This window comes from Perognathus longimembris, chromosome 16 (genome assembly GCF_023159225.1).
Source record: "Perognathus longimembris pacificus isolate PPM17 chromosome 16, ASM2315922v1, whole genome shotgun sequence".
NCBI classification, from domain to species: Eukaryota; Metazoa; Chordata; class Mammalia; order Rodentia; family Heteromyidae; genus Perognathus; species Perognathus longimembris.
In genome coordinates, this window is record NC_063176.1 from 45857958 (window position 1) to 45875992 (window position 18035).

Here is an 18035-nt window from a genome sequence, read left to right on the forward strand (position 1 = left end):
AGGGAGGCTGATTTGCCTTCAGAGGTTTGACATTGTCTTCCCTGTGTTTTCAGGGGAGGCTCAGCAGCAGGAAGGAGATGAAAGGTGCGGTTCTGTGGCACCGACAGCACCTGAGGACCCCGGGAGGCCTGCTGTCAGCTCCGTGGCAAAGGGGAGCCTGGGGAAGCACCGGCCTTGCTGCCATCATCCTTCATTTTCCCACTTACCTTCGGAGGAAGAAGTAAACAAGCTGGGAAGGGAGATCATTAAACTGACAGAGGACCAGGCAGCTCCAGAGCTGGAAGGGGTCCGAAGAGAAAGCCCTATGGAGGGACAGCGCAGTGAGCCGAGACCGCCCGCACCCGGCCTGGCCTACCACAGCGACAGGCCCAGAGCTGTGCTGGGGGACAGGGAGCCCACCGAGCCTGTGGTGGACGCCTCCTCCCGGGAAGGCGGCGGAGGGGTCCCGGAGGACGGGGACACAAGGCGAGCCCAGCAGACCTGAAGGGGAGCCTGGCGCCCTCGCTGACACCCCGAAGGCACCCAGGAAGAGGGAGAAAGAGGAACGTGGCCGAGCGCACACCCAGGTTGCTTCTCAGAATCACCTCAGCCCCCTGCAAATGAGAAAACACCCCATCCTGCCACAAGCTGCGAACCTCCAGGGGGCCCGGGTAGCTGCGTTCAGCAAACGTCGCCCTCCCATTGCTCATGTCATCGCCTTCTGCCCACCCTGAGCTGCTGTGAGCCTGGCCAGGCTCGGGAATCATGGCAGCCATAGGGTCGCCTGTTGACATATCCATCTCTCTGTCAGCATTTGTTTTATTAGAGCTAGGCTGTCGTATTTCTATTAGCATTTAATATTGTCGATCAAAAGGACGGGAAGGGCTGGAAATGGATGGGGATTTTAAGCAGGTCCTTGTCTTAGTGATGGTATACGTGAGCATAGGCTTATGTACTTCATCCTGGCACCCTCTTCCTCCAGGATCTCCCATCTTGGGTGAGCCTGGCACCCTGCCAGCACTGACTGTCACAGCCGGCACTGGCAGATGGGGAGGGACCCACGCAGGCCCCAAGAAGGTTGGGCTGTGGGTTTGAAATGAGTGGCCTCTGTTGAGGCTGTTTGTTGATGGCTAGGCCCTGTGTCCAGCCTGTGAGTCTACGAGATTCTTGGGGAGGGAGCGACTCCTCGGAGCCGTCTGAGGTTGTGTTTCTGAGCAGACAGGAGCATCCCAACTAGAAATACTGGTTCTCTCTGCATGTCGGATTGCGTGAGGAACTTGGGTCTGGGGACAAGCTAGATGCTTAGGGCTGGTCTAGTTTCCTATACTGTCCTTGAACCCTTGAACTCTTTACTCCTGTGGCAGAATGTCACTTCTGTGCCACCAGGTCCTGGGGCCCTACAGGAGAAGGAAGAGATGAAGCCAAAATGCCTTTGCTACAGCCTGGTGCAGGGGGAGGAGCTCTGAGTCCAAGTGCAAGGTTCTAGGGTTAGGGGAGGGTCTGGTCTGTCTTAGCTGGTTCTTCCCTTAGCAATGAAAATGAGCTATGCGAGGGTGGTACCTTGGGCCGCAGAGAAGTGCAGGATCATTCAACCATAGGCTTTTTTTTGCCACCACCCCGCCCCCAGGGTCTGATAGCAGAGTCCCAAGTATAGAGCAGCAGAGTGGCTGTCCTCAGATGCTCTCCAGCAGGAGCGAGGTCCCAGGGAGGCCCGTTCATCCTAAAATCGCCATCTCAGTGCCCTGGGGGTCAAGATGACCGGGGTGGGGGGGAGGGGGGAGGGTGTTCCACTGACATCCTCAGGGATGTGCTGTTCATCCTTGTGTTCCAGACCATTCCCCAGGGCCACTCTAACATGCTAACCCCCCCGGGGGTGGGGAGGACTTGTGCAGCTCTAAGCCCTCACAGGCCAGCAGACCCAGAAATCATTGTCCTGCCAGTCCATTTCACAGGCTCAGCTGTCTACCACATCAGAGCTACCCGAGGAAAACACAGCCACACTTCATACCATGATAGCGAAGAAACCTCTCACCCCCGAGAAGCTCTGGTTGTGACCCATGCTTGGCAAAATGAGCCTCTCCAGGGCTGGCTCTGGAAAGCAGGACTTGGGGTGAGCTGCAGTGCATCTCATCAGGGTCAAGAGGACTTCCTAGGTCCCAGCGAGTCTTCATTTTGGAGAGCTGGGGTCAGAAGAGCCATAACTTCAAGTCTCTGTGCAGCCAGCCCAAGTGGGTCTTGTGTGATTAGATGGAAGGGGAGCCAATGAGCTGATGCTGTCACAGGGTTACCATGACAACACCCCAGGCTTCTATGGGACACTCCCACTTCTGTTGTCCCCTACCCAATATGATTCTTCTGTTCCATCTTCCTTTCCAAATATTAAAAGAGTTTCAGCAGCTACTTGTGGTTGTCTTTTGTTATCTTAAGCGTCATTATGGGGCCAGACACCAGGTAGTTAAGGCCTGTAACCCTAGCTAATTTCAGGAGGCTGAAATCTGAAGATCATGGTTTAAAGCTAGCCCAGGCAGGAAAGTCCATGGAGCGCTTACCTACAATTCACACCCCCCCCCAAAAAAAAAAGCCAAAGTGGACCTTGAGTGTTAGAGCACCTGCCTTGGTTGAAAGAGCTAAGGGACAGCCCTAGACCCTGTCAAGCTCCACTACCAGAACACACAAAATAGAGTCCCTGTAAAGCATGTATCAGTCATCATACAATCTAATAAGCCACGTTTACAGAAACTTAACAGGGTAGTGAATAATATTACATCTCCAGAGCTGGGCGCTGGTGGCTCATGCCTGTTATCCTAGCTACTCAGGAGGAGGAGATCTGAGGATCACAGTTCAAAGCCAGCCCGGGGCAGGAAATATGAGACCCATCACCAATTAACCACCAGAGAACAGGAAGTGGAGCTGTGGCTCAAAGTGATAGAGCACTAGCCTTGAGCAAACAACAGTTTAGGGATACGCTTAGGCCCTGAGTTCAAACCCTGCACCTGATTCCTCCCCCCACCCCACCCCCCAATTCATTTGAGAAAGTCTCCAGCAGTTTGGTGTCCGCCGGGCTGCTTTGCTTGTTCTGTGTCAGTTACTCCCTCGTGAAGCAAGATGGCTACAGCAGCAACAGGCATCTATGTTCTCATATAGAGAGTTTCTCCCTGTGTATGTATGTGTGCACTTTAAGAACAGGAACCTCAATTCTGACATGTGTTCCCAGCTTTGCTAGCCTCTACAAGTGCATTTGTCTCTCTATTCTGTTTCCCGGTTGGTGCCAGCAGAAGAGAGAGCCGCAGTGGATAAATGAAACCAGGCTGACAGGTCTCTTAATGAAAGCTAGTTTGCACACTCTGCCGGTCTCCTGACCGCTCTGTACCTGCAAGCCCTTAGGTGTGGATTTTTACATATGAGTGTTTGTCTTCCTTTTAATTAAGGCCTGTGGAAATGGATTGGTGTTAGAGAAACAGTCGTTTGTCATCTCTAACTCCTTCTCTTTCCAGGCCTCTCCTGCCTGCCTTGCACTCTTCCTCCTCCTCCCCTTTGTCCTACAATGCACCCTCCACCCCAGCCTGTCAAACAGAAGTAAATGGGGTGAGGTTTTCTTTCCCATCATTTCTCTTCTTCCATGTTTTCCCAAACACATCCTTGGCCAATGTGAAGGTCTAGAAAAGGGCTCTGCTGTCCAATGCTCATGTGTTGCAGTGATTTTTTTGTCTTTCTTTTATTGAGTGTATTTGCACCCCAGCTTATCAGATGGCATAAAAAATCTGTCTTCTTTCAAGACTTCCAAAGGCCATGAGACTTGCTTGTGGTGTCTTCCCTGTCTCTTTACAATGACAGTATGCTTTTGTCTTTCTTGGTTTTCTATGCCTCTGAAAAGATGGAATGCCCTCCTGGCTTCATTGTTTTCCTGAGGGTGAATGGGTGCTCTATTTCTCCCCCTGCTTGCCTTCTGGAAGCCTGGGTTGGTAGCAACACCCCTCCTTACTAGTATGGAGAGTAAGATATCCAAAATCCAAGCAGGCCTGGACTTACTGCTTTTCCTAGAGTCCTTTTCCTCCAGCTGACTTCTGAGCAGAGAGAAATGAGAAGACTGGAGAGAGCAAATGGGAGCTTAGTAGTGAATTGAATTCAAAAGAGAAGCAGAAAAATATAAGAAGGACTCCGTCCTCAATATCCTAGGATGTGCGCACACACGCACACACAAACACACACACACACATAGTTGATACCACATGAAAGCAATTTAGAATGCTGGATATGGTATGATATGGTATTACAGATGTTCTCAAACTGGGTACCCCTTTTCACTAAATGAGGCTTATTCCAGATGCACATAGTAGGTCTGCATAACACTGAAGAGTTTCCTCTAGAGGATCTGTGTGAACTCAAACACAGAGTCTGGGAACTTAGCTAAGGCCAGGGATCACTAATTTCATTTTTTTTTTAAGTTACCGACTCCCTCCTTCCCCCTAAACAACAGCTGCTATTTTGTAGGGGATTTCTGTTACTGTTATCTTTTTGTTTGTTTTGCTTTGCTTTGCTTTGCTTTGCTTTTTGTTGGTCCTGGAGCTTGAACTCAGGGCCTGGGCACTGTCCCTGAGCTCTTTTTGCTCAAAGCTAGTATTCTACCACTTTGAACACAGCACCACTTCCAGTTTTCTGGTGATTAATTGGAGGTAAGAGTCTTACAGACTTTCCTGCCCAGGATGGCTTTGAATCACAATCCTCAGAGTTCAGCCTCCTGAATAGTTAGGGGCATGAGCCACGGGCACCCAGTTGGTTTTGGTGGTTTTGTTTTATTTTTTGTTTTAATGCCCGTTCTAGGTCTTGAACTCGGGGACTTGTACTCTCACTTGTCTCTTTCCTCTTAAGGCTGGTGTCTAATCTCTTGAGCCCCAGCTCCACTTCTAGCTTTTTGGTGATTAATTGGAGAATCTCTTGCATTTTCCTGCCCAGGCTGGCTTCAAACCTTGATCCTCAGATCTCAGCCTTCTGAGTAGCTAAGATTAAAGGCATAAGCCACCGGCACCCATCTTTATTTTGTAGTTCTATTTAAAGGAATGTAACTTAATTTGCAGACTTTACTGTATGGGCTTCTACAATAATCTTGTATCATAACTATCTCCTTTGTTACCTAAAATAAAATGTGATCATTTTCTTGATAGAAGTGATGATCTGTATTATTTGCATCATTCTCTTTCTCTCTCTGCCCTCAAAGCAGGTCAAACATTGTTTCCAGAGTACTGTGTAGTATATCAGTTGTACTCTGTCAGCTATATTATCTGATCACTTGGTAGTTGTGAAAAATATGGCGAATGTACAGATTTTGTGCATTCGGTAAAAAAAAAAATGCAGATCTAAAATCAGTTGACTTATTTCCTGCAGTTTTCCAAGTTGACCGAAGTGCTCACTAATTTGCTCTATTTTCTTACATTTTTAGTGTTTCTGTGTATATGCACTAAAAATCCCCACTCAGAAAAAAAATGAACTGCCATTCTGAGAAAAAGCTTATCCTAAACATCTAAAGATAGCATTTCTAATTATTGTCTACATTGTGTTTAAATGAGGCAAACTTGAACATTATTCTCACTTTGCCAGCTGTGTCTAGGTAGAGTCATTACATCAAACACTTCTAATTTTACAAAAAAAGAAATCAAAACAAGTGTGTGTTTTAAGTCTCAGTGACAAATGCAAACCCTGTGAGTTAAATAGGCAAACTGATTAGCAAGCCGGCTGGGGAGTCGAAGCAGCAATACAAGGAGATGAGCCAAACTGACCTGCAAGATGAGAAGAGTAAAAATAGAATCGGGGAGTCGAGTGGGGTCTAGTGGGCAGTCTTAGGGGCACACATTAGGTCGGGTGCCAAAAGCCAGATGCCGGCCTAATGGCTCACACTCTTCACCTTTTAGGTCCTCTCTCACTAAGAGCTGAGATAGTGAGGTGTCTCTCAGCCTGCCTCTGGATGCATGTAGAAATCTCCAGAAGCTTCAGAAAATCTTGAAAATCTTTTCTTTCATCTGAATTCTAATACATAGGTGATACCCACTGCCTTATTGTGTTGTGTACACCATTGTTATCAGGGGGCTGCTTTTCTAGGTTTGGCCATCTTTATCAAGGAGGTATCAGTGAGATCTTTATTAAGCATGTGTGTTATGCTATGCACTTCCCATGAATAACTACTACCTGACTTCATTCTAAAAACCCTAAGAATAATTCAGTGTGGTAATGTAATTTTACAGGCTCTAATGGAGGGTATGTGTTATTCTTTGCTCCTGGTTTGCCCACCTTTCTACTATGGAAACAGGTAAAGGTGTCCAGGCAATATCAGAATATTTAAGGAAAAAAAAGGAAAAAACCTACCGTCATGCTGGGTGCTAGTGGCTGACTCCTGTAATGCTAGCTGTTCAGGAGGCTGATATCTGAGGACTGCATTTTGAAGCCAACTCAGGCTGGAAGGTCTGTGAAACTCATCTCCTATTAACCAGCAAAAAGCCAGAAATGGAGCTGTGGTTCAAGTGGTAGAGCACCAGCCTTGAGCAAAAGAAACCCCAAAACCTAAAAAACCAGGCCCTGAGTTCAACCCCAGTACCAGCAAAGAAATAAATAAATTAATTTTTTAAATCCCTTGCTAATTTTGTTTGGTGCTAATTAATATTCCAAATCAATTGGCAGAGCAAAGTCACCAGCCTTTTCTCCACTTGTCTTTGGGCTCAGGGAACGATTCTAAAATAACAAGTCAGTCTTAGTTTGAGGTAAAAAAATCACCACTGGGGTAGGGTTTCTGGCTGCAGTTCAGTCTGACTCACTGTCTGTGTAAGGAGTCTGGGAGAAATGGGAGCTGCTTCCCAGGCTGGAAAAGACACAGCTGGGAATCAGGTCTACCCTGCAAGGCAAAAGTTGTTCAGAGTACTTTTATTGAGTAAACAAAGGTGCAATCACCAGACTGTTCTACTGTCAGTATGGATTATAATGTTCTAGAACTCTCCCCTCCCCCGCCCCCCCCCCAAGCAGTGGCCCTTGGATACTACTACATCCATTTGCCAGTTTCCCTTCTTGTCCTGCCTGTGGAAAGCCAGACACTTCAAGCACCAACACCAACTCCCTGGAATTTGCCCGGGTCATGTGGGGTCCCACGCCCTGACCAAAGGTTGCCTTCCAAGCAGGGGGTGGGGGTAAGGGAGCCACCTGTACTGGTGGGTGATTGGTCACCTCCTTCCTTCCCAGGTCAGTGGCTCCAGCTTAGAATCACTCACCTGGGCCCCCGACTTTGCATTCCACAGCTGTGTGGTGGTGCATTAAAGATGACAGATCAATAAATAGATCAACTGAAACTCCCTTGAATAACTGTAGTGGTCCCCATATTAGGAATGACTGTGAAAAGCAGGGCGGGTAGTGATTGATCACTGTTCCAGCCTACTGGGGAGAGGGGATGGGGAAAGATCATGTAAGGATTTGAGACATGCCTTTTTGCCATCTCCTAACAGTAGTAGTAATAATAGTCATCGTCGTAGCTGTAGTAGTGGTAATAATAAATAAATAAAAGCTGAGCCTGGAAGAGAAGACTTAAACACAAAGTGCAGAGCAGAATGGCTGTGCGTTTAATGTGTCAAGCATCTCCTCAGGGAGCAGCTCCCTAGGTGGCCAGGTTTGGCAGGGGCAGCTGGACAGGTGGCAGGGGAAGTGGCAGGTGGGCACCAGGGCCCTGGGGAACCTCAGGACAGGGGTCAGAGTACGTAGGAGGAACTTCAATGGTCTTCAGGCCTAGATGGCTCTCAGAGTCTCAGGTGGGGGCTAAGACCAAGATAGAAAGGGACATAGGGGGAGGAATTCTGGTCAGATGTAGTATTTCAGTCCACTTGGGGGAAGGAACCTCCGTGTTATTGTGGAGAGGGGCTCAGAGGCCCTGGGCAGCCCTGGGGTTGGAAAAGAGGTGTCTCAGTATAAGGGGGGGGGGGGGGGGGACAGACAGAAAGACACAAAGGAAAAAGGAAGGGAGGAGTCTAGGGAGGCACTTTTTTGTTTGTCTTTTTCCAGACAGAGGAGCTCTTGACAGACAGTGATGTCTCAGCAAGTGGTGGCATTCCTGGGGTACCCTAGGTGTGTCACAGAAATGGAAGGTCCCTCAGGGTAGGTACAGGAGAGTGTCTTTGCGTGAGTCCCGGGTACATGGAGGAGTCTGAAGACACAGAGGGGTCTTGGGGGACACAGAGGGGATCCTGGTGGATACAGGTGATCCTGGAGTACATGGAGGTGCCTGAGGACACACAGGGGGAGCTGGGGGACACACAGGGGTTCCTGGGGGACATGGAGGTGTCTGAGGACACAGAGTGGATCTTGTGGGACACAGAAGGAATCTTGGGGGACACAGAGGGGGTCCTGGGGCACACAGGGGATCCTGGAGTACATGGAGGTATGTTGGGGCGCTGAGGCGGGGGCGGGGGAGGGGGGGGGACGGGCGGGGTTCAGGGCCCCCTGCAGCCGCTCTCCCGCCTCCGCTTCCGGTGCTCCTGTGCCTGGCGCGCCCAGGGCGCGGGCCCGCTGGTGCCCACCACGCAGCAGGCGAGGCGGCGGCCCGCGTTGCCGTTCTCCCGGCTGGCCTGGTTGCCGCCGCGCCCCAGGTCATCCTCGCCGGCGTGGACCACGACCGCGCGGCCCACGATGGAGTGCGGCCCGGCGAGGGAGGCGGCCAGGCCCGTGCGCTGCTTGCGCAGGCGGCCGTCGCGCACGGCGAAGTTGCCGAAGTCGCCGGGGTGGTTGGGGTGCTCCACGGCCAGCGGGTTGTAATGGGGACCCGTGGACTCGCAGCCCTGGCTCAGGTCCCCGAACTGGTGCACGTGGATGGCACGGCTGGAGCCGTTCGGCTCGGCCGGGAAGCCCTCCAGATCGAAGAAGGCATCCAGCCTGGCGCCGGGGGCCAGCTGCCGGAAGAGGACCAGGCCGGTGACCCGCGGCTGCGCGGCGTCCAGCGTGGCGGACGGCCGCACCTGGCACGCGGCGTAGAGCGTGGCGTCCCGCCCGCCCTCGGCCTCCCGCCGCGGCGGCTGCTGCGTGAACTCCCGCCAGATCTCCATCACCTTCGCGTGCATGTCACGGATCTGCGCTGCCAGCTCCGAGCTGAGTTCCCCGGGGCTGGGGACGTTCCAGGTGGCCGAGGGCCGGGCCGCCAGAAGCAAGCTGCAGCAGAGCAGGGCCAGCATGCTGGAGCCCCGCACCTGTGGGCCAGGGACAGAGACAAAGCCAGCCTCAGTCCCCAGAGACATCACGTCTTGGGCACCCACTTGTCATCATATCCACCGCACCTCCAACACACACATGCACGCACACACACACACACACACACACACACACACACACACACACACCCCAAGGGACTGGTCCAGCCAGCATGCAGTCTCATTTGGCAGCTCCTCCAGGGCTCGCCGGGATGCCAGGCACTGTTTGCACATGTGTACTAGGCCAGAGAGCGACTGTGCACAGCTCCGGCCTGCTGCGGTGAGGTAAGGGACAGGGGAGCAGATGTTTGGAAATCTAGTTCTGGGGACTTGAAAGGCGACAGACAGCTGGCCTGCGTAACACTTTCAGGTTTTTAAAAACCAGATGCACAGGTCGCACCGAAAGGATTCTATTTAATGGGGTTGACTATACACACATGTGTGTATATGTATATGTATGTGTATATTTATATATAATCTTTAGTTTTACAGAGGAGTTAACGTTCAACAAATCAGTCTGATAGTCTGATGTTGGTTCTTTTTTAAAAGGAAAAGTTCAAAGAGTCTGGGTCCTGGCCTGAGGGCCCTAGACCACCGAGTAAGGTTCGACGTGGATATCAATTACACTACACACGATCCGGTGGTGTACTTACTGCTCAGGCCCCTTCTATACGATGTCAGAGTCTGTGCACCAAACCCAGGACCAGGAGAGGATAAAGCTGGGCAAGGAAGAGACCGGAGCCCTCCTCCTGAACCCAGAGAAGCCCCAATCCTGTCCTGGGTTACCCTGGCTTTCCTTCCTTCATCTCTCTGCTTGGTCTGAGCAGCCTTCCTGGGAACCGTAGCCAGCCAGATCCTCAGCCTTTCTCAAGTAGTGACTTTCAGGACGCCCAGCTTAGTAAAGCAGCAGTCCCTAAGCCATGAAGTGACCAAAGGTAATCTGTGGTCACCATAGCACCTGAATCCTCTTGGACTGGCCCTTGGGAGGGGTCCAAAGTCGAAAGAGCTAAGCTTTCTCTCCCCACTACTTTCCTTCTTCGTGCCCCCCAGCTCCGTGTGACCCCCTTTAGCAGCCATCTCAAGCCTTCTCCGTTAGCCCACTGTCCCATCAAGCTGGGACATGACCGTCAAGTGGGTACTCACCTGTCCCGCTCCCCTAGACAGCTTTCCCTCTGCAAAGTGGGGGTGCCCCCAGCCAGCCACAGGACAGGATGAAGGCTGCCTTCTCCAGAGCCAGCCGGCTGTTTGTGAGCTCAGGGAGGCCAGCCCCAGGGAGTGGTCACCAACAGAGAAGAAGGTCATTGGGCCAGTGGAGAGGGGAGAAGCCAGCCAGGCCTCCCTCGTAGTAACATTGCCTCCCTTCCCCCTCCTCCCCGGCCCTCCTCTCTCCCCACCACTGGCTTTTCTTGCCAAGAGTGTGTGTTTTTGTGACCTCCCCAGCTGTGCAGATGCAGGCAGTGACCTTCAGTCAGTCAGCGGGTGAGTCAAAAGGAGAAGGAAAACAGATTGCTTGGAGAGGGGCACAATGGCCTCTTTATGGAAAGGCCTCTTATTTCCCCTGATTTCTCCAGCTCTCCACTTCTTTTGGCTGGACTTGGGTCCGTGGTTAAGACAGACAAGAGCACCTGGGAACTGCGTGTGACGTGCTCTCCAGAGCGGCTCCACCTCGCCTGGGAGAGGTGATGACTGACATTCAGGCTCCCGAGCCCCAGCTTTGCCACTTCCTACCTGTGAGTGTCAGGACCGTGGCGTCCCTCCCTCCCCTCCCTTCTCCTCCGCAGCCTGTAAGATGGATCTGGGACACTAGCCACTTGCACACAATCCCAGCAAGGATTAAATGGGGTCATCCCATGTCCCCTTCGAACCCAGTGCCTGGCTCTCATAACGAATGACATTAGTATATCATACATACTGGCAGTATCAGTAAGTAGCACCAGGGCTGTTTGTCACCAGGGCGACAGAGGAGCTTTTGAAAAGTTTGCAGGGTCTGGAGGTGAGCCATAAGCCTTTCCCTCCAGGGGGGTCCGTTTCCCCTTTACTGCCTTCTCCATCACAGCAGCTCTTTCCAGAAATAGACACTTCCTTTTCCCAGAAAAGCCCACACGGGAAAAGGCAGCTTGCTGCTGCCTGCCGTCCTCCTGTGTTCCGGCAACTAATGGTTATTGGGTGCTTGCTCCCTGCTAGGCTCTGTGCTGTGCAGGGGACTCAAAGCTGCATGAGTTCCTGTCTTTCAGGATTCGTGCTCTGAGGAGGGACACAGTGTGACAATAGTGCAGTTAGCATGGGAGGGACAAGACTACCCCTCCCCCCCAGAAACCCCACTCCAGCCCCAATTTGGGCAGCAGGAACGCTGGTTCAATAATCCAGACCTCTAGCCTCCACCCCAGGCTGACTCAGCCAACCACCAACAGGGGGCATCCTAGGCATCGTGTGTGTGTGTGTGTGTGTGTGTGTGTGTGTGTGTGTGTGTGTGTGTGTGTGTGTGTGTGTCACAAGGACTGGCTGCTCTCCTCCCTTATCTTTCTCTTTCACACTGTCCCATGTGAAGCACATCTCCACTTTCAGCTTTTTGGTAATTTATTGGAGATAAAGAGTCCCACAGACTCTCTTGATCAGGCTGGCTTGGAATCATGATCTCCAATCTCAGCCTCCTGAGTAGCTAGGATTACAGCCCCCTGCGAGTTATCATTTTTTTAAGAGCTGCTGATGCTTATAGGTGAGCAAGGTTGGGAACTGCAGTTCAACAGAAAGAAGTCTTTGTTTCTTTGGGCCTGGCTCACTGCACTTAGCATGATTTTTTTCCAAGTCCTTCCATTTCCCCAGAGGAGTAGTGATTCTGGAATACTACTTGGTGACTTACCAGCATTCAAGGGCTCCAGCCCTCTGCCCTGCATCCATCCTTGGGCCTTGAGAGCTCAGCCATCAGCTCAGTCCTGTAGCTCTGCATTCTGCTCATGGGTGTAGAGTTTGTGGATGCCACCCACCACCTACAGCTACCCTGCCACATTCTGCCTCCTCGCTAGGTATCTTGCATGCAAATTTTTTAAATCCTTATCTTTACTTCAAGACATGATTGTTGTGCAAGCTTATAGCTGCTGTTTCAGGTGGGAGTTATTTTTGTGTAGTCTAATCTTACTTCTTTTAAGGCCCACCAAACCCCAGTAGGACTAGGGTAAAGGTCCAGTTGCACTTCTACTTGTAGAATTGGGGAATTTTCTCTCTCTCTCTCTCTCTCTCTCTCTCTCTCTCTCTCTCTCTCTTTCTGTGTGTGTGTGTGTGTGTGTGTGCACATGTGTGTGGACATGTGAGCATGCGCTGGTAGTGGGATTTGAACCTAGAGCCTCAAAGCTCTCTGTCTCTCAGCTTTTTTCATCTATAACTGGTTCTCTACCACTTGAGTTACACCTCTACTTCCAGTATTTTTCTGGCTCACTGGAAATCAGAGTCTTTTGGATTTGCCTGCCTGGGCTGGCTTCAAATGATGATCGTCAGGTCTCAGCCTTCTCAGTAGCTAGAATTGCAGGTATGAGCTCTCCGCTCCCAGAGGAATTTGCCTTTTTTTTTTTTTTAACCTCATCCTCACACTTAGAACAGCCACTGTTAATTCCTTCCACAGCAGACTCTCCATGTTTCTGAGAAGTCACTGACTGAGAAGTCAGCAGGTGGTGATCCATCATGGTTCAGGGATGGGGCAGTGACTGACAATGAGCTGCAATGGCACTTCTGCTGGGACTGCTAGGAGAGATGTATCCTCTTTTTGCCATTGGACTTGAACCTGGGGGGAAAGGCCTGATGTTCTGTAGACACTATACTCCACTGAAGAAGTTGGTCTTATCCCTTATCATTGACTATAAGACCAACGCAGAAGGGAGTACAGTCAAAGTAGAGCAAAATCTGGACTCAGTATCTGAACTGGATCCAGCCATACCTGAAGTTCTGCTTTCATGGTGTGAATCAGTATATTCTCATTTTGCTTAAGTTGTTGGGTTTTCTGAACTGACAACCGCATGCTTTATGGAGCACTTTCTCCCACAGTGTATTACTTAATGCTTTCAATATCTTTGTGGCATGGATATTAATCCACTTGCTCTATAGGTAAGGAAATAAGATTCAGAACAAGAGAATGTTAGGGCCAAAGTTGCAGAGTTTGAAAATGGCAAAGCTAAGATTGAACCCCAGGACTCTCCTCAGCCTGGCCTCTTAAATCATTACACATTATTATCAACCTGTCTAATGGGGAGATGACATGAACATTAGAAATAGGAAGTGGAGTGCAATTTTGCAACTCTGTCGGCATTAACAGTGAATGCCTCACAAAGGAGACTCTAAACTATTGATCTCTGTTGCAGTGCAGATAGCTCAGGTAGAAAAGTAAGTGGGATCAAGGGGTGCTCGCTATGTAGAGGATCAGTATCATGATCTGTAACTCTGTACTTTGTCTAAAGGGATGCAAGTTGTCAAATCGCTTCCTTTTCATTATGCTCAGAAAACAGCATGTTTTGATCCAGGATCTTGTCATTTTTGCACAAGCATGTTTGGAGAATAGAAGAGAGAGTCGATGTTTACCACAAGGTGGGCAAGAAGAAAAGAAGCTTTGTTTTTGTGAGTAGGAAGAAAAACAGTCACATGTCAACTTTGTTCTGTTCCTCTTGCAAGTCAGGCACTTGTGAAGCAATTTACCATGAGCAGTGTTGTGTTTTTCCCTAGCCTGAAATCCAGCTGAACCCTCTATACTCCACCTCAGAAAGAGCAGAGTGGCAGATATGGCTAGAAGGTCCCCAAGGGACTAGAAAAATGCATTTATATTGCCTCCTGAGGGGACTGGGATGGAAAGACAAAGGTGAGATGGCATCTTCTCCAGCAATTATGGAAAACCATGGCTGGAAGGACCTACAGAAGAAAGAGAGGCTCTCTACCTCTACTGCTGTTTTCAAAAGCAATTTGAAGTTAAAGTGCTGACAATTTTTTTTGTTTTGTTTTTAATCTCAGATTCAAATCCCAAGGAGGAATAGCCATGGAACAGCTCTGTGTTTCAGAAAATTTACTCAATCTACTTTTGGGTACAACTACCATCAGATCCTATACCGTCAGCATCTACTGAGGCAGGCAGAGAGATGAAGCTACAGCTGCAATAGCAGCTGGGAGACTGGAGAGTCTGTGCTGCAGTTCTAGTTGGATGTGAATTCATTGCAGAGAAATTGGGAGCAATCTTATAAGGCATGGCATGCCCTCATAGTTGTGCAGGAGACCTTGTCCTTCCTGGAAAGATCAGAAGAAAACCAGTAAGGCTGAAGACCTCTATAGCGCAGTGGGATATCACTAGGATCTGCTGCAGGTGCAGTCAGGCATGGAAGCCTGGAGCTTTGACTATTTCTCTCTCTACTTTCATCCATCTTAGAAGAGGGATCTGGATTTCCTTCCCCTATCTGAGCATGAATGTATCTCTCATTGTCCTATGTCTATCAAAAGCCAAAGCAGAAGAGATAAGCATCTAACTATGAGCTTAACTACTCTATTTCACTTATGGAATATTCTTCTGGTTGGGCACTATTGACGAGAACACAGTTATCCTTTCATTTCTCAGCATGTATTCATTATTTAAACACAAGTATAGATTTGCAATCTCTTTAAAAATGTATTTACCTGGAGAGAACAGCCATTTGTAGAAGAAGTAGCAATGCATAAGAGAATGGATTGCCATTCTCTCCTTTTAAAATTCTCATCCTCAAACAAGACAACCTCAAAGAGCACTTAAATATTTGCTACCACATGAATTAAAAACTCAGATATCGATGCGGGCCAAATATCATATAATAAATAAGTCAGGCTAGGTATATATCCCTCCTGTGTGTCTTTAAACTCACAACTTTTCTTATCTACTTTTTCCATTGTAGTGCGGTATTGACCTGAAAAAAAAAATTCTCTTCTATGAGCAAATGAAAAATGGCAAATGAGCCATTCTCAAGTGAGATAACAAAGCAGGACCCAACTGTTTGCTGCCTTGAAGAAACAAGTCAAAAACAAAGACACAGACAGTCTGGCAGTAAAATGATGAGAAATAGATTTTCCTTCAAACAGTAAGCATGAAAGGCCATGGTTATATTAATACCAACCAAAATAGACATCAAGACCAAAGTTACTGATGTAGTCACAGCATCAGGGCATCTCAGTGACAAAAGACACATTCATCAGGAAGACATAATAATCCTAAATTCCATATAACCAACAACAACACATTTATCTGCATTAACTGCCAACCCATGAAATCAAAGGCAGAAACAAATCCACAATCCTAACTTGACATTATCAATGTGCCCTTTTGTTAGTGAATAGAACAAATAAAGAAAGTATTCATAATATAGATTATCTGAACCTTACTCTTGGCTGATATCACTGAGATGAAATATTCCCAACAATTTCAGGATAAATATTGTTTCCAAGTTCACATGGAAAGTGCATCAGGATGAATCATAGCCTAGGCCAAAATATGAATATCACAAAATTTTTGTAATGTTCTGGTCTTACACAATAATTTCAGTGATGCAAGGATTGAAATCGACAAGCTGTCTAGAGAATCCCTAAGTATGTGGGAATTAGATCATTCACTTCTATAGAAGAAACCACAGGGAAATTAAGAAAATCCTGTATTCCTAGATGAATCATAATGAAAACAACATATCAAAATTTAAGTGATGGGATCAAAACAGGTCTTAGAGGAAACATAAGTTTAAATGCTTAGACTTATATTTAAAAAGTAGGAATGCCTAGACATTAAGAAGCCAAAGAAACTAAACCAAGCACTCAATCTAAATAGAAAAATGTAAAACATACAAAACATAAGCTGGCATCAGTGGGTCATGCCTGTAATCCTAGCTACTCAGGAGGCTGAGATCTGAGGATCACAGTTCAAAGCCAGCTCAGACAGTAAAATCTGTGATTCTTATCCTCAATTAAGTACTAAAAAATCAAGAAGTGGACTGTGGCTCAAATGGTAGATTGCTAGCCTTAAGCAAAAAAGCCCACAGACAGTGCCCAAGCCCTGAGTCCAAGCCCCAGGACCAGCTTTAAAAAGAAAAAAAGAGAGAGATACAGAGCACAAATCAACAAGATAGAAAACAGATGATCGGAGAAATTTATGAACTGACAGTAGACTCTTGGTAAACACTTAAAACATTGGTAAAGTTCAAGCAAGATTAATTTAAAAAGAGAAAAATAAAAATTGCCAATATGGGTTGGTAGTTCACACCTGTAATACTAGCTACTCAGAAAGCTGAGCTCTGAAGATGATAGTTCAAAGACAGCCTGGGAAGAAAAGTCCTGGTGAGACTCATCTCTCCAATTAACCACTCAAAAACCAGAAGTGGATCTGTGGCTCAAACTGGTAGAGCACTAGCCTTGAACAAAAAGAGTTCAGAAACAGTGCCTAGACCCTGAGTTTAAGCCCCACGGCTGACAGAAAAGGAAACAAAGAAATAATAATAATAATAATAATAAAATTGCCAACATGAGAAATGAAATAAAACATTATTTCATATCCTATAGTTTAAAAAAGATAAGTGGACATTGCAAACAAATTTAGACCTCAAGAACTGAGATGAGGTTTCTTTTTTAAAAAAACTTTTTAACACAGGAGGCTGAGATCCTCAGATCTCTGTTCGAATCCAGCCCAGGTAGAAAAGTGCCAGGAAGACTCTTATCTCCAAATAATTATAAAAAAGACAGAAATGGAGCTGTGGCTCAAAGTGGTAGAGCCCTAGCCTTGAGCTAAATTGCTCAGGAACAGAACCCAGGCCCTGAGTTCAAGCCCTATGACTGACAAAAAAACAAAAACAAAAAACAGTTTTTAAGTAGTTATACAAAGGGTTTGTTTGGGTGTGTGTGTGTGTGTGTGTGTGTGTGTGTGTGTGTGTGTGTGTGTATTGGGGCTTGAACTCAGGGCTATGCCTTCACTTCCCATGATCCTGCGCTTCACATTCATAACTATTTCCAGTAGTGCACCTATTCTGAAAACTCCTATGAACATGAGTTCCACACTAAGAAAAAAGGCTATTTCCAGTAAGAATCCATGGCTTTGTCTTGCTGTTAAACAGCCTCTGGAAAGTCTTTCTTGGTTGAGCTGTGTTTCTGTAAGCACCACACTTGGATCAGTATGAAGGTAGAAAGGAAGGGAGCCACTGTTTGTTTTCTTAAGTGTTCCATTTTCACACTCAGGCAGGGCTCTTTGGCGACTGAGAACACTCAATTGCTTCCTATTAGGAGGCTGGTCAACTAGGTTGAATGAATTCAGCCATTCATTTGGAAATCATCACTGCTAGCTGAATGGACAAGAAACAAAGTCCTCATCTCTTGACACACCCTGAAAGTGTTGCAACCATTGAAAGTGTTGGTGGTAGGTCAGCCTCATGGTCTACCATCATTTTGTGCATGGGGGTATTCTGAATTTTGCAAGCTATTTACATAATGCTTGTAGAAGACTTTGTTACTTTCCTATGACTGTTAATTGTGGCTTTTTTTCCTACCAGCTATCCATTTTGTTCAGGTATTCATGTCTTTCTCCACAGGTCTTGGAGGGCCCCCAAGGAGAGTTCCTGATGAATTGAGTTCAGTCAGCATAAGGCGGTTTCCCAGGAGGGCCAAGCAGAGAAACAGAATCATCGGGGTCCTTGAGACCCCCAATGGTTCTGAATCTCTCTGCATCTTTTCTAACCTCTGCACTTCCTGCTTTGGGATTTCATTACAGAAGTTAGTTCATGCCCGGGTTTTCTTTTACTTGGACCCCAAACGAATACAATTTGTCTTACCCTGTGAGAAATTGGCCTTTATAAAGGCAATGTTCAATAAGAAATG

At 47.8% G+C, this 18035-nt stretch overlaps 2 protein-coding genes across 5 annotated transcripts in view; one reads left to right on the forward strand and one right to left on the reverse strand.

The window, feature by feature from the left end:
* The window catches only part of Ccdc149 (coiled-coil domain containing 149), a 72176-nt gene extending 69801 nt beyond the window's left edge, over nt 1-2375 (forward strand). For all 3 annotated transcript variants that reach the window (XM_048363877.1, XM_048363879.1, XM_048363878.1), the window contains one exon: nt 54-2375. In XM_048363877.1, coding sequence (XP_048219834.1) covers nt 54-484 — 431 coding nt within the window. In that variant the 3' untranslated portion in view covers nt 485-2375. The remainder of the gene's footprint in view (nt 1-53) is intronic.
* A 5587-nt stretch (nt 2376-7962) lies between these two features.
* Sod3 (superoxide dismutase 3) lies at nt 7963-10465 on the reverse strand. Of its 2 annotated transcripts, none has more exons than XM_048363880.1 (2): nt 10332-10465; nt 7963-9188 (listed from the first exon to the last, which is right to left on the reverse strand). In XM_048363880.1, the coding sequence occupies exon 2, from the start codon at nt 9171-9173 to the stop codon at nt 8439-8441; it is 735 nt and encodes a 244-aa protein (XP_048219837.1). In that variant the 5' UTR covers nt 9174-9188; nt 10332-10465; the 3' UTR covers nt 7963-8438. The 2 variants fall into 2 exon arrangements, with proteins under 2 accessions (XP_048219837.1, XP_048219838.1); XM_048363881.1 differs by having other exon boundaries at nt 7963-9182; nt 10322-10357.
* Between the last annotated feature and the right edge of the window lie 7570 nt (nt 10466-18035).

Coding starts and splice junctions, on each gene's coding strand:
- Sod3 (XM_048363880.1), bottom strand. CDS start 9,173: ATGCTGGCCCTGCTCTGCTGCAGCTTGCTTCTGGCGGCCCGGCCCTCG.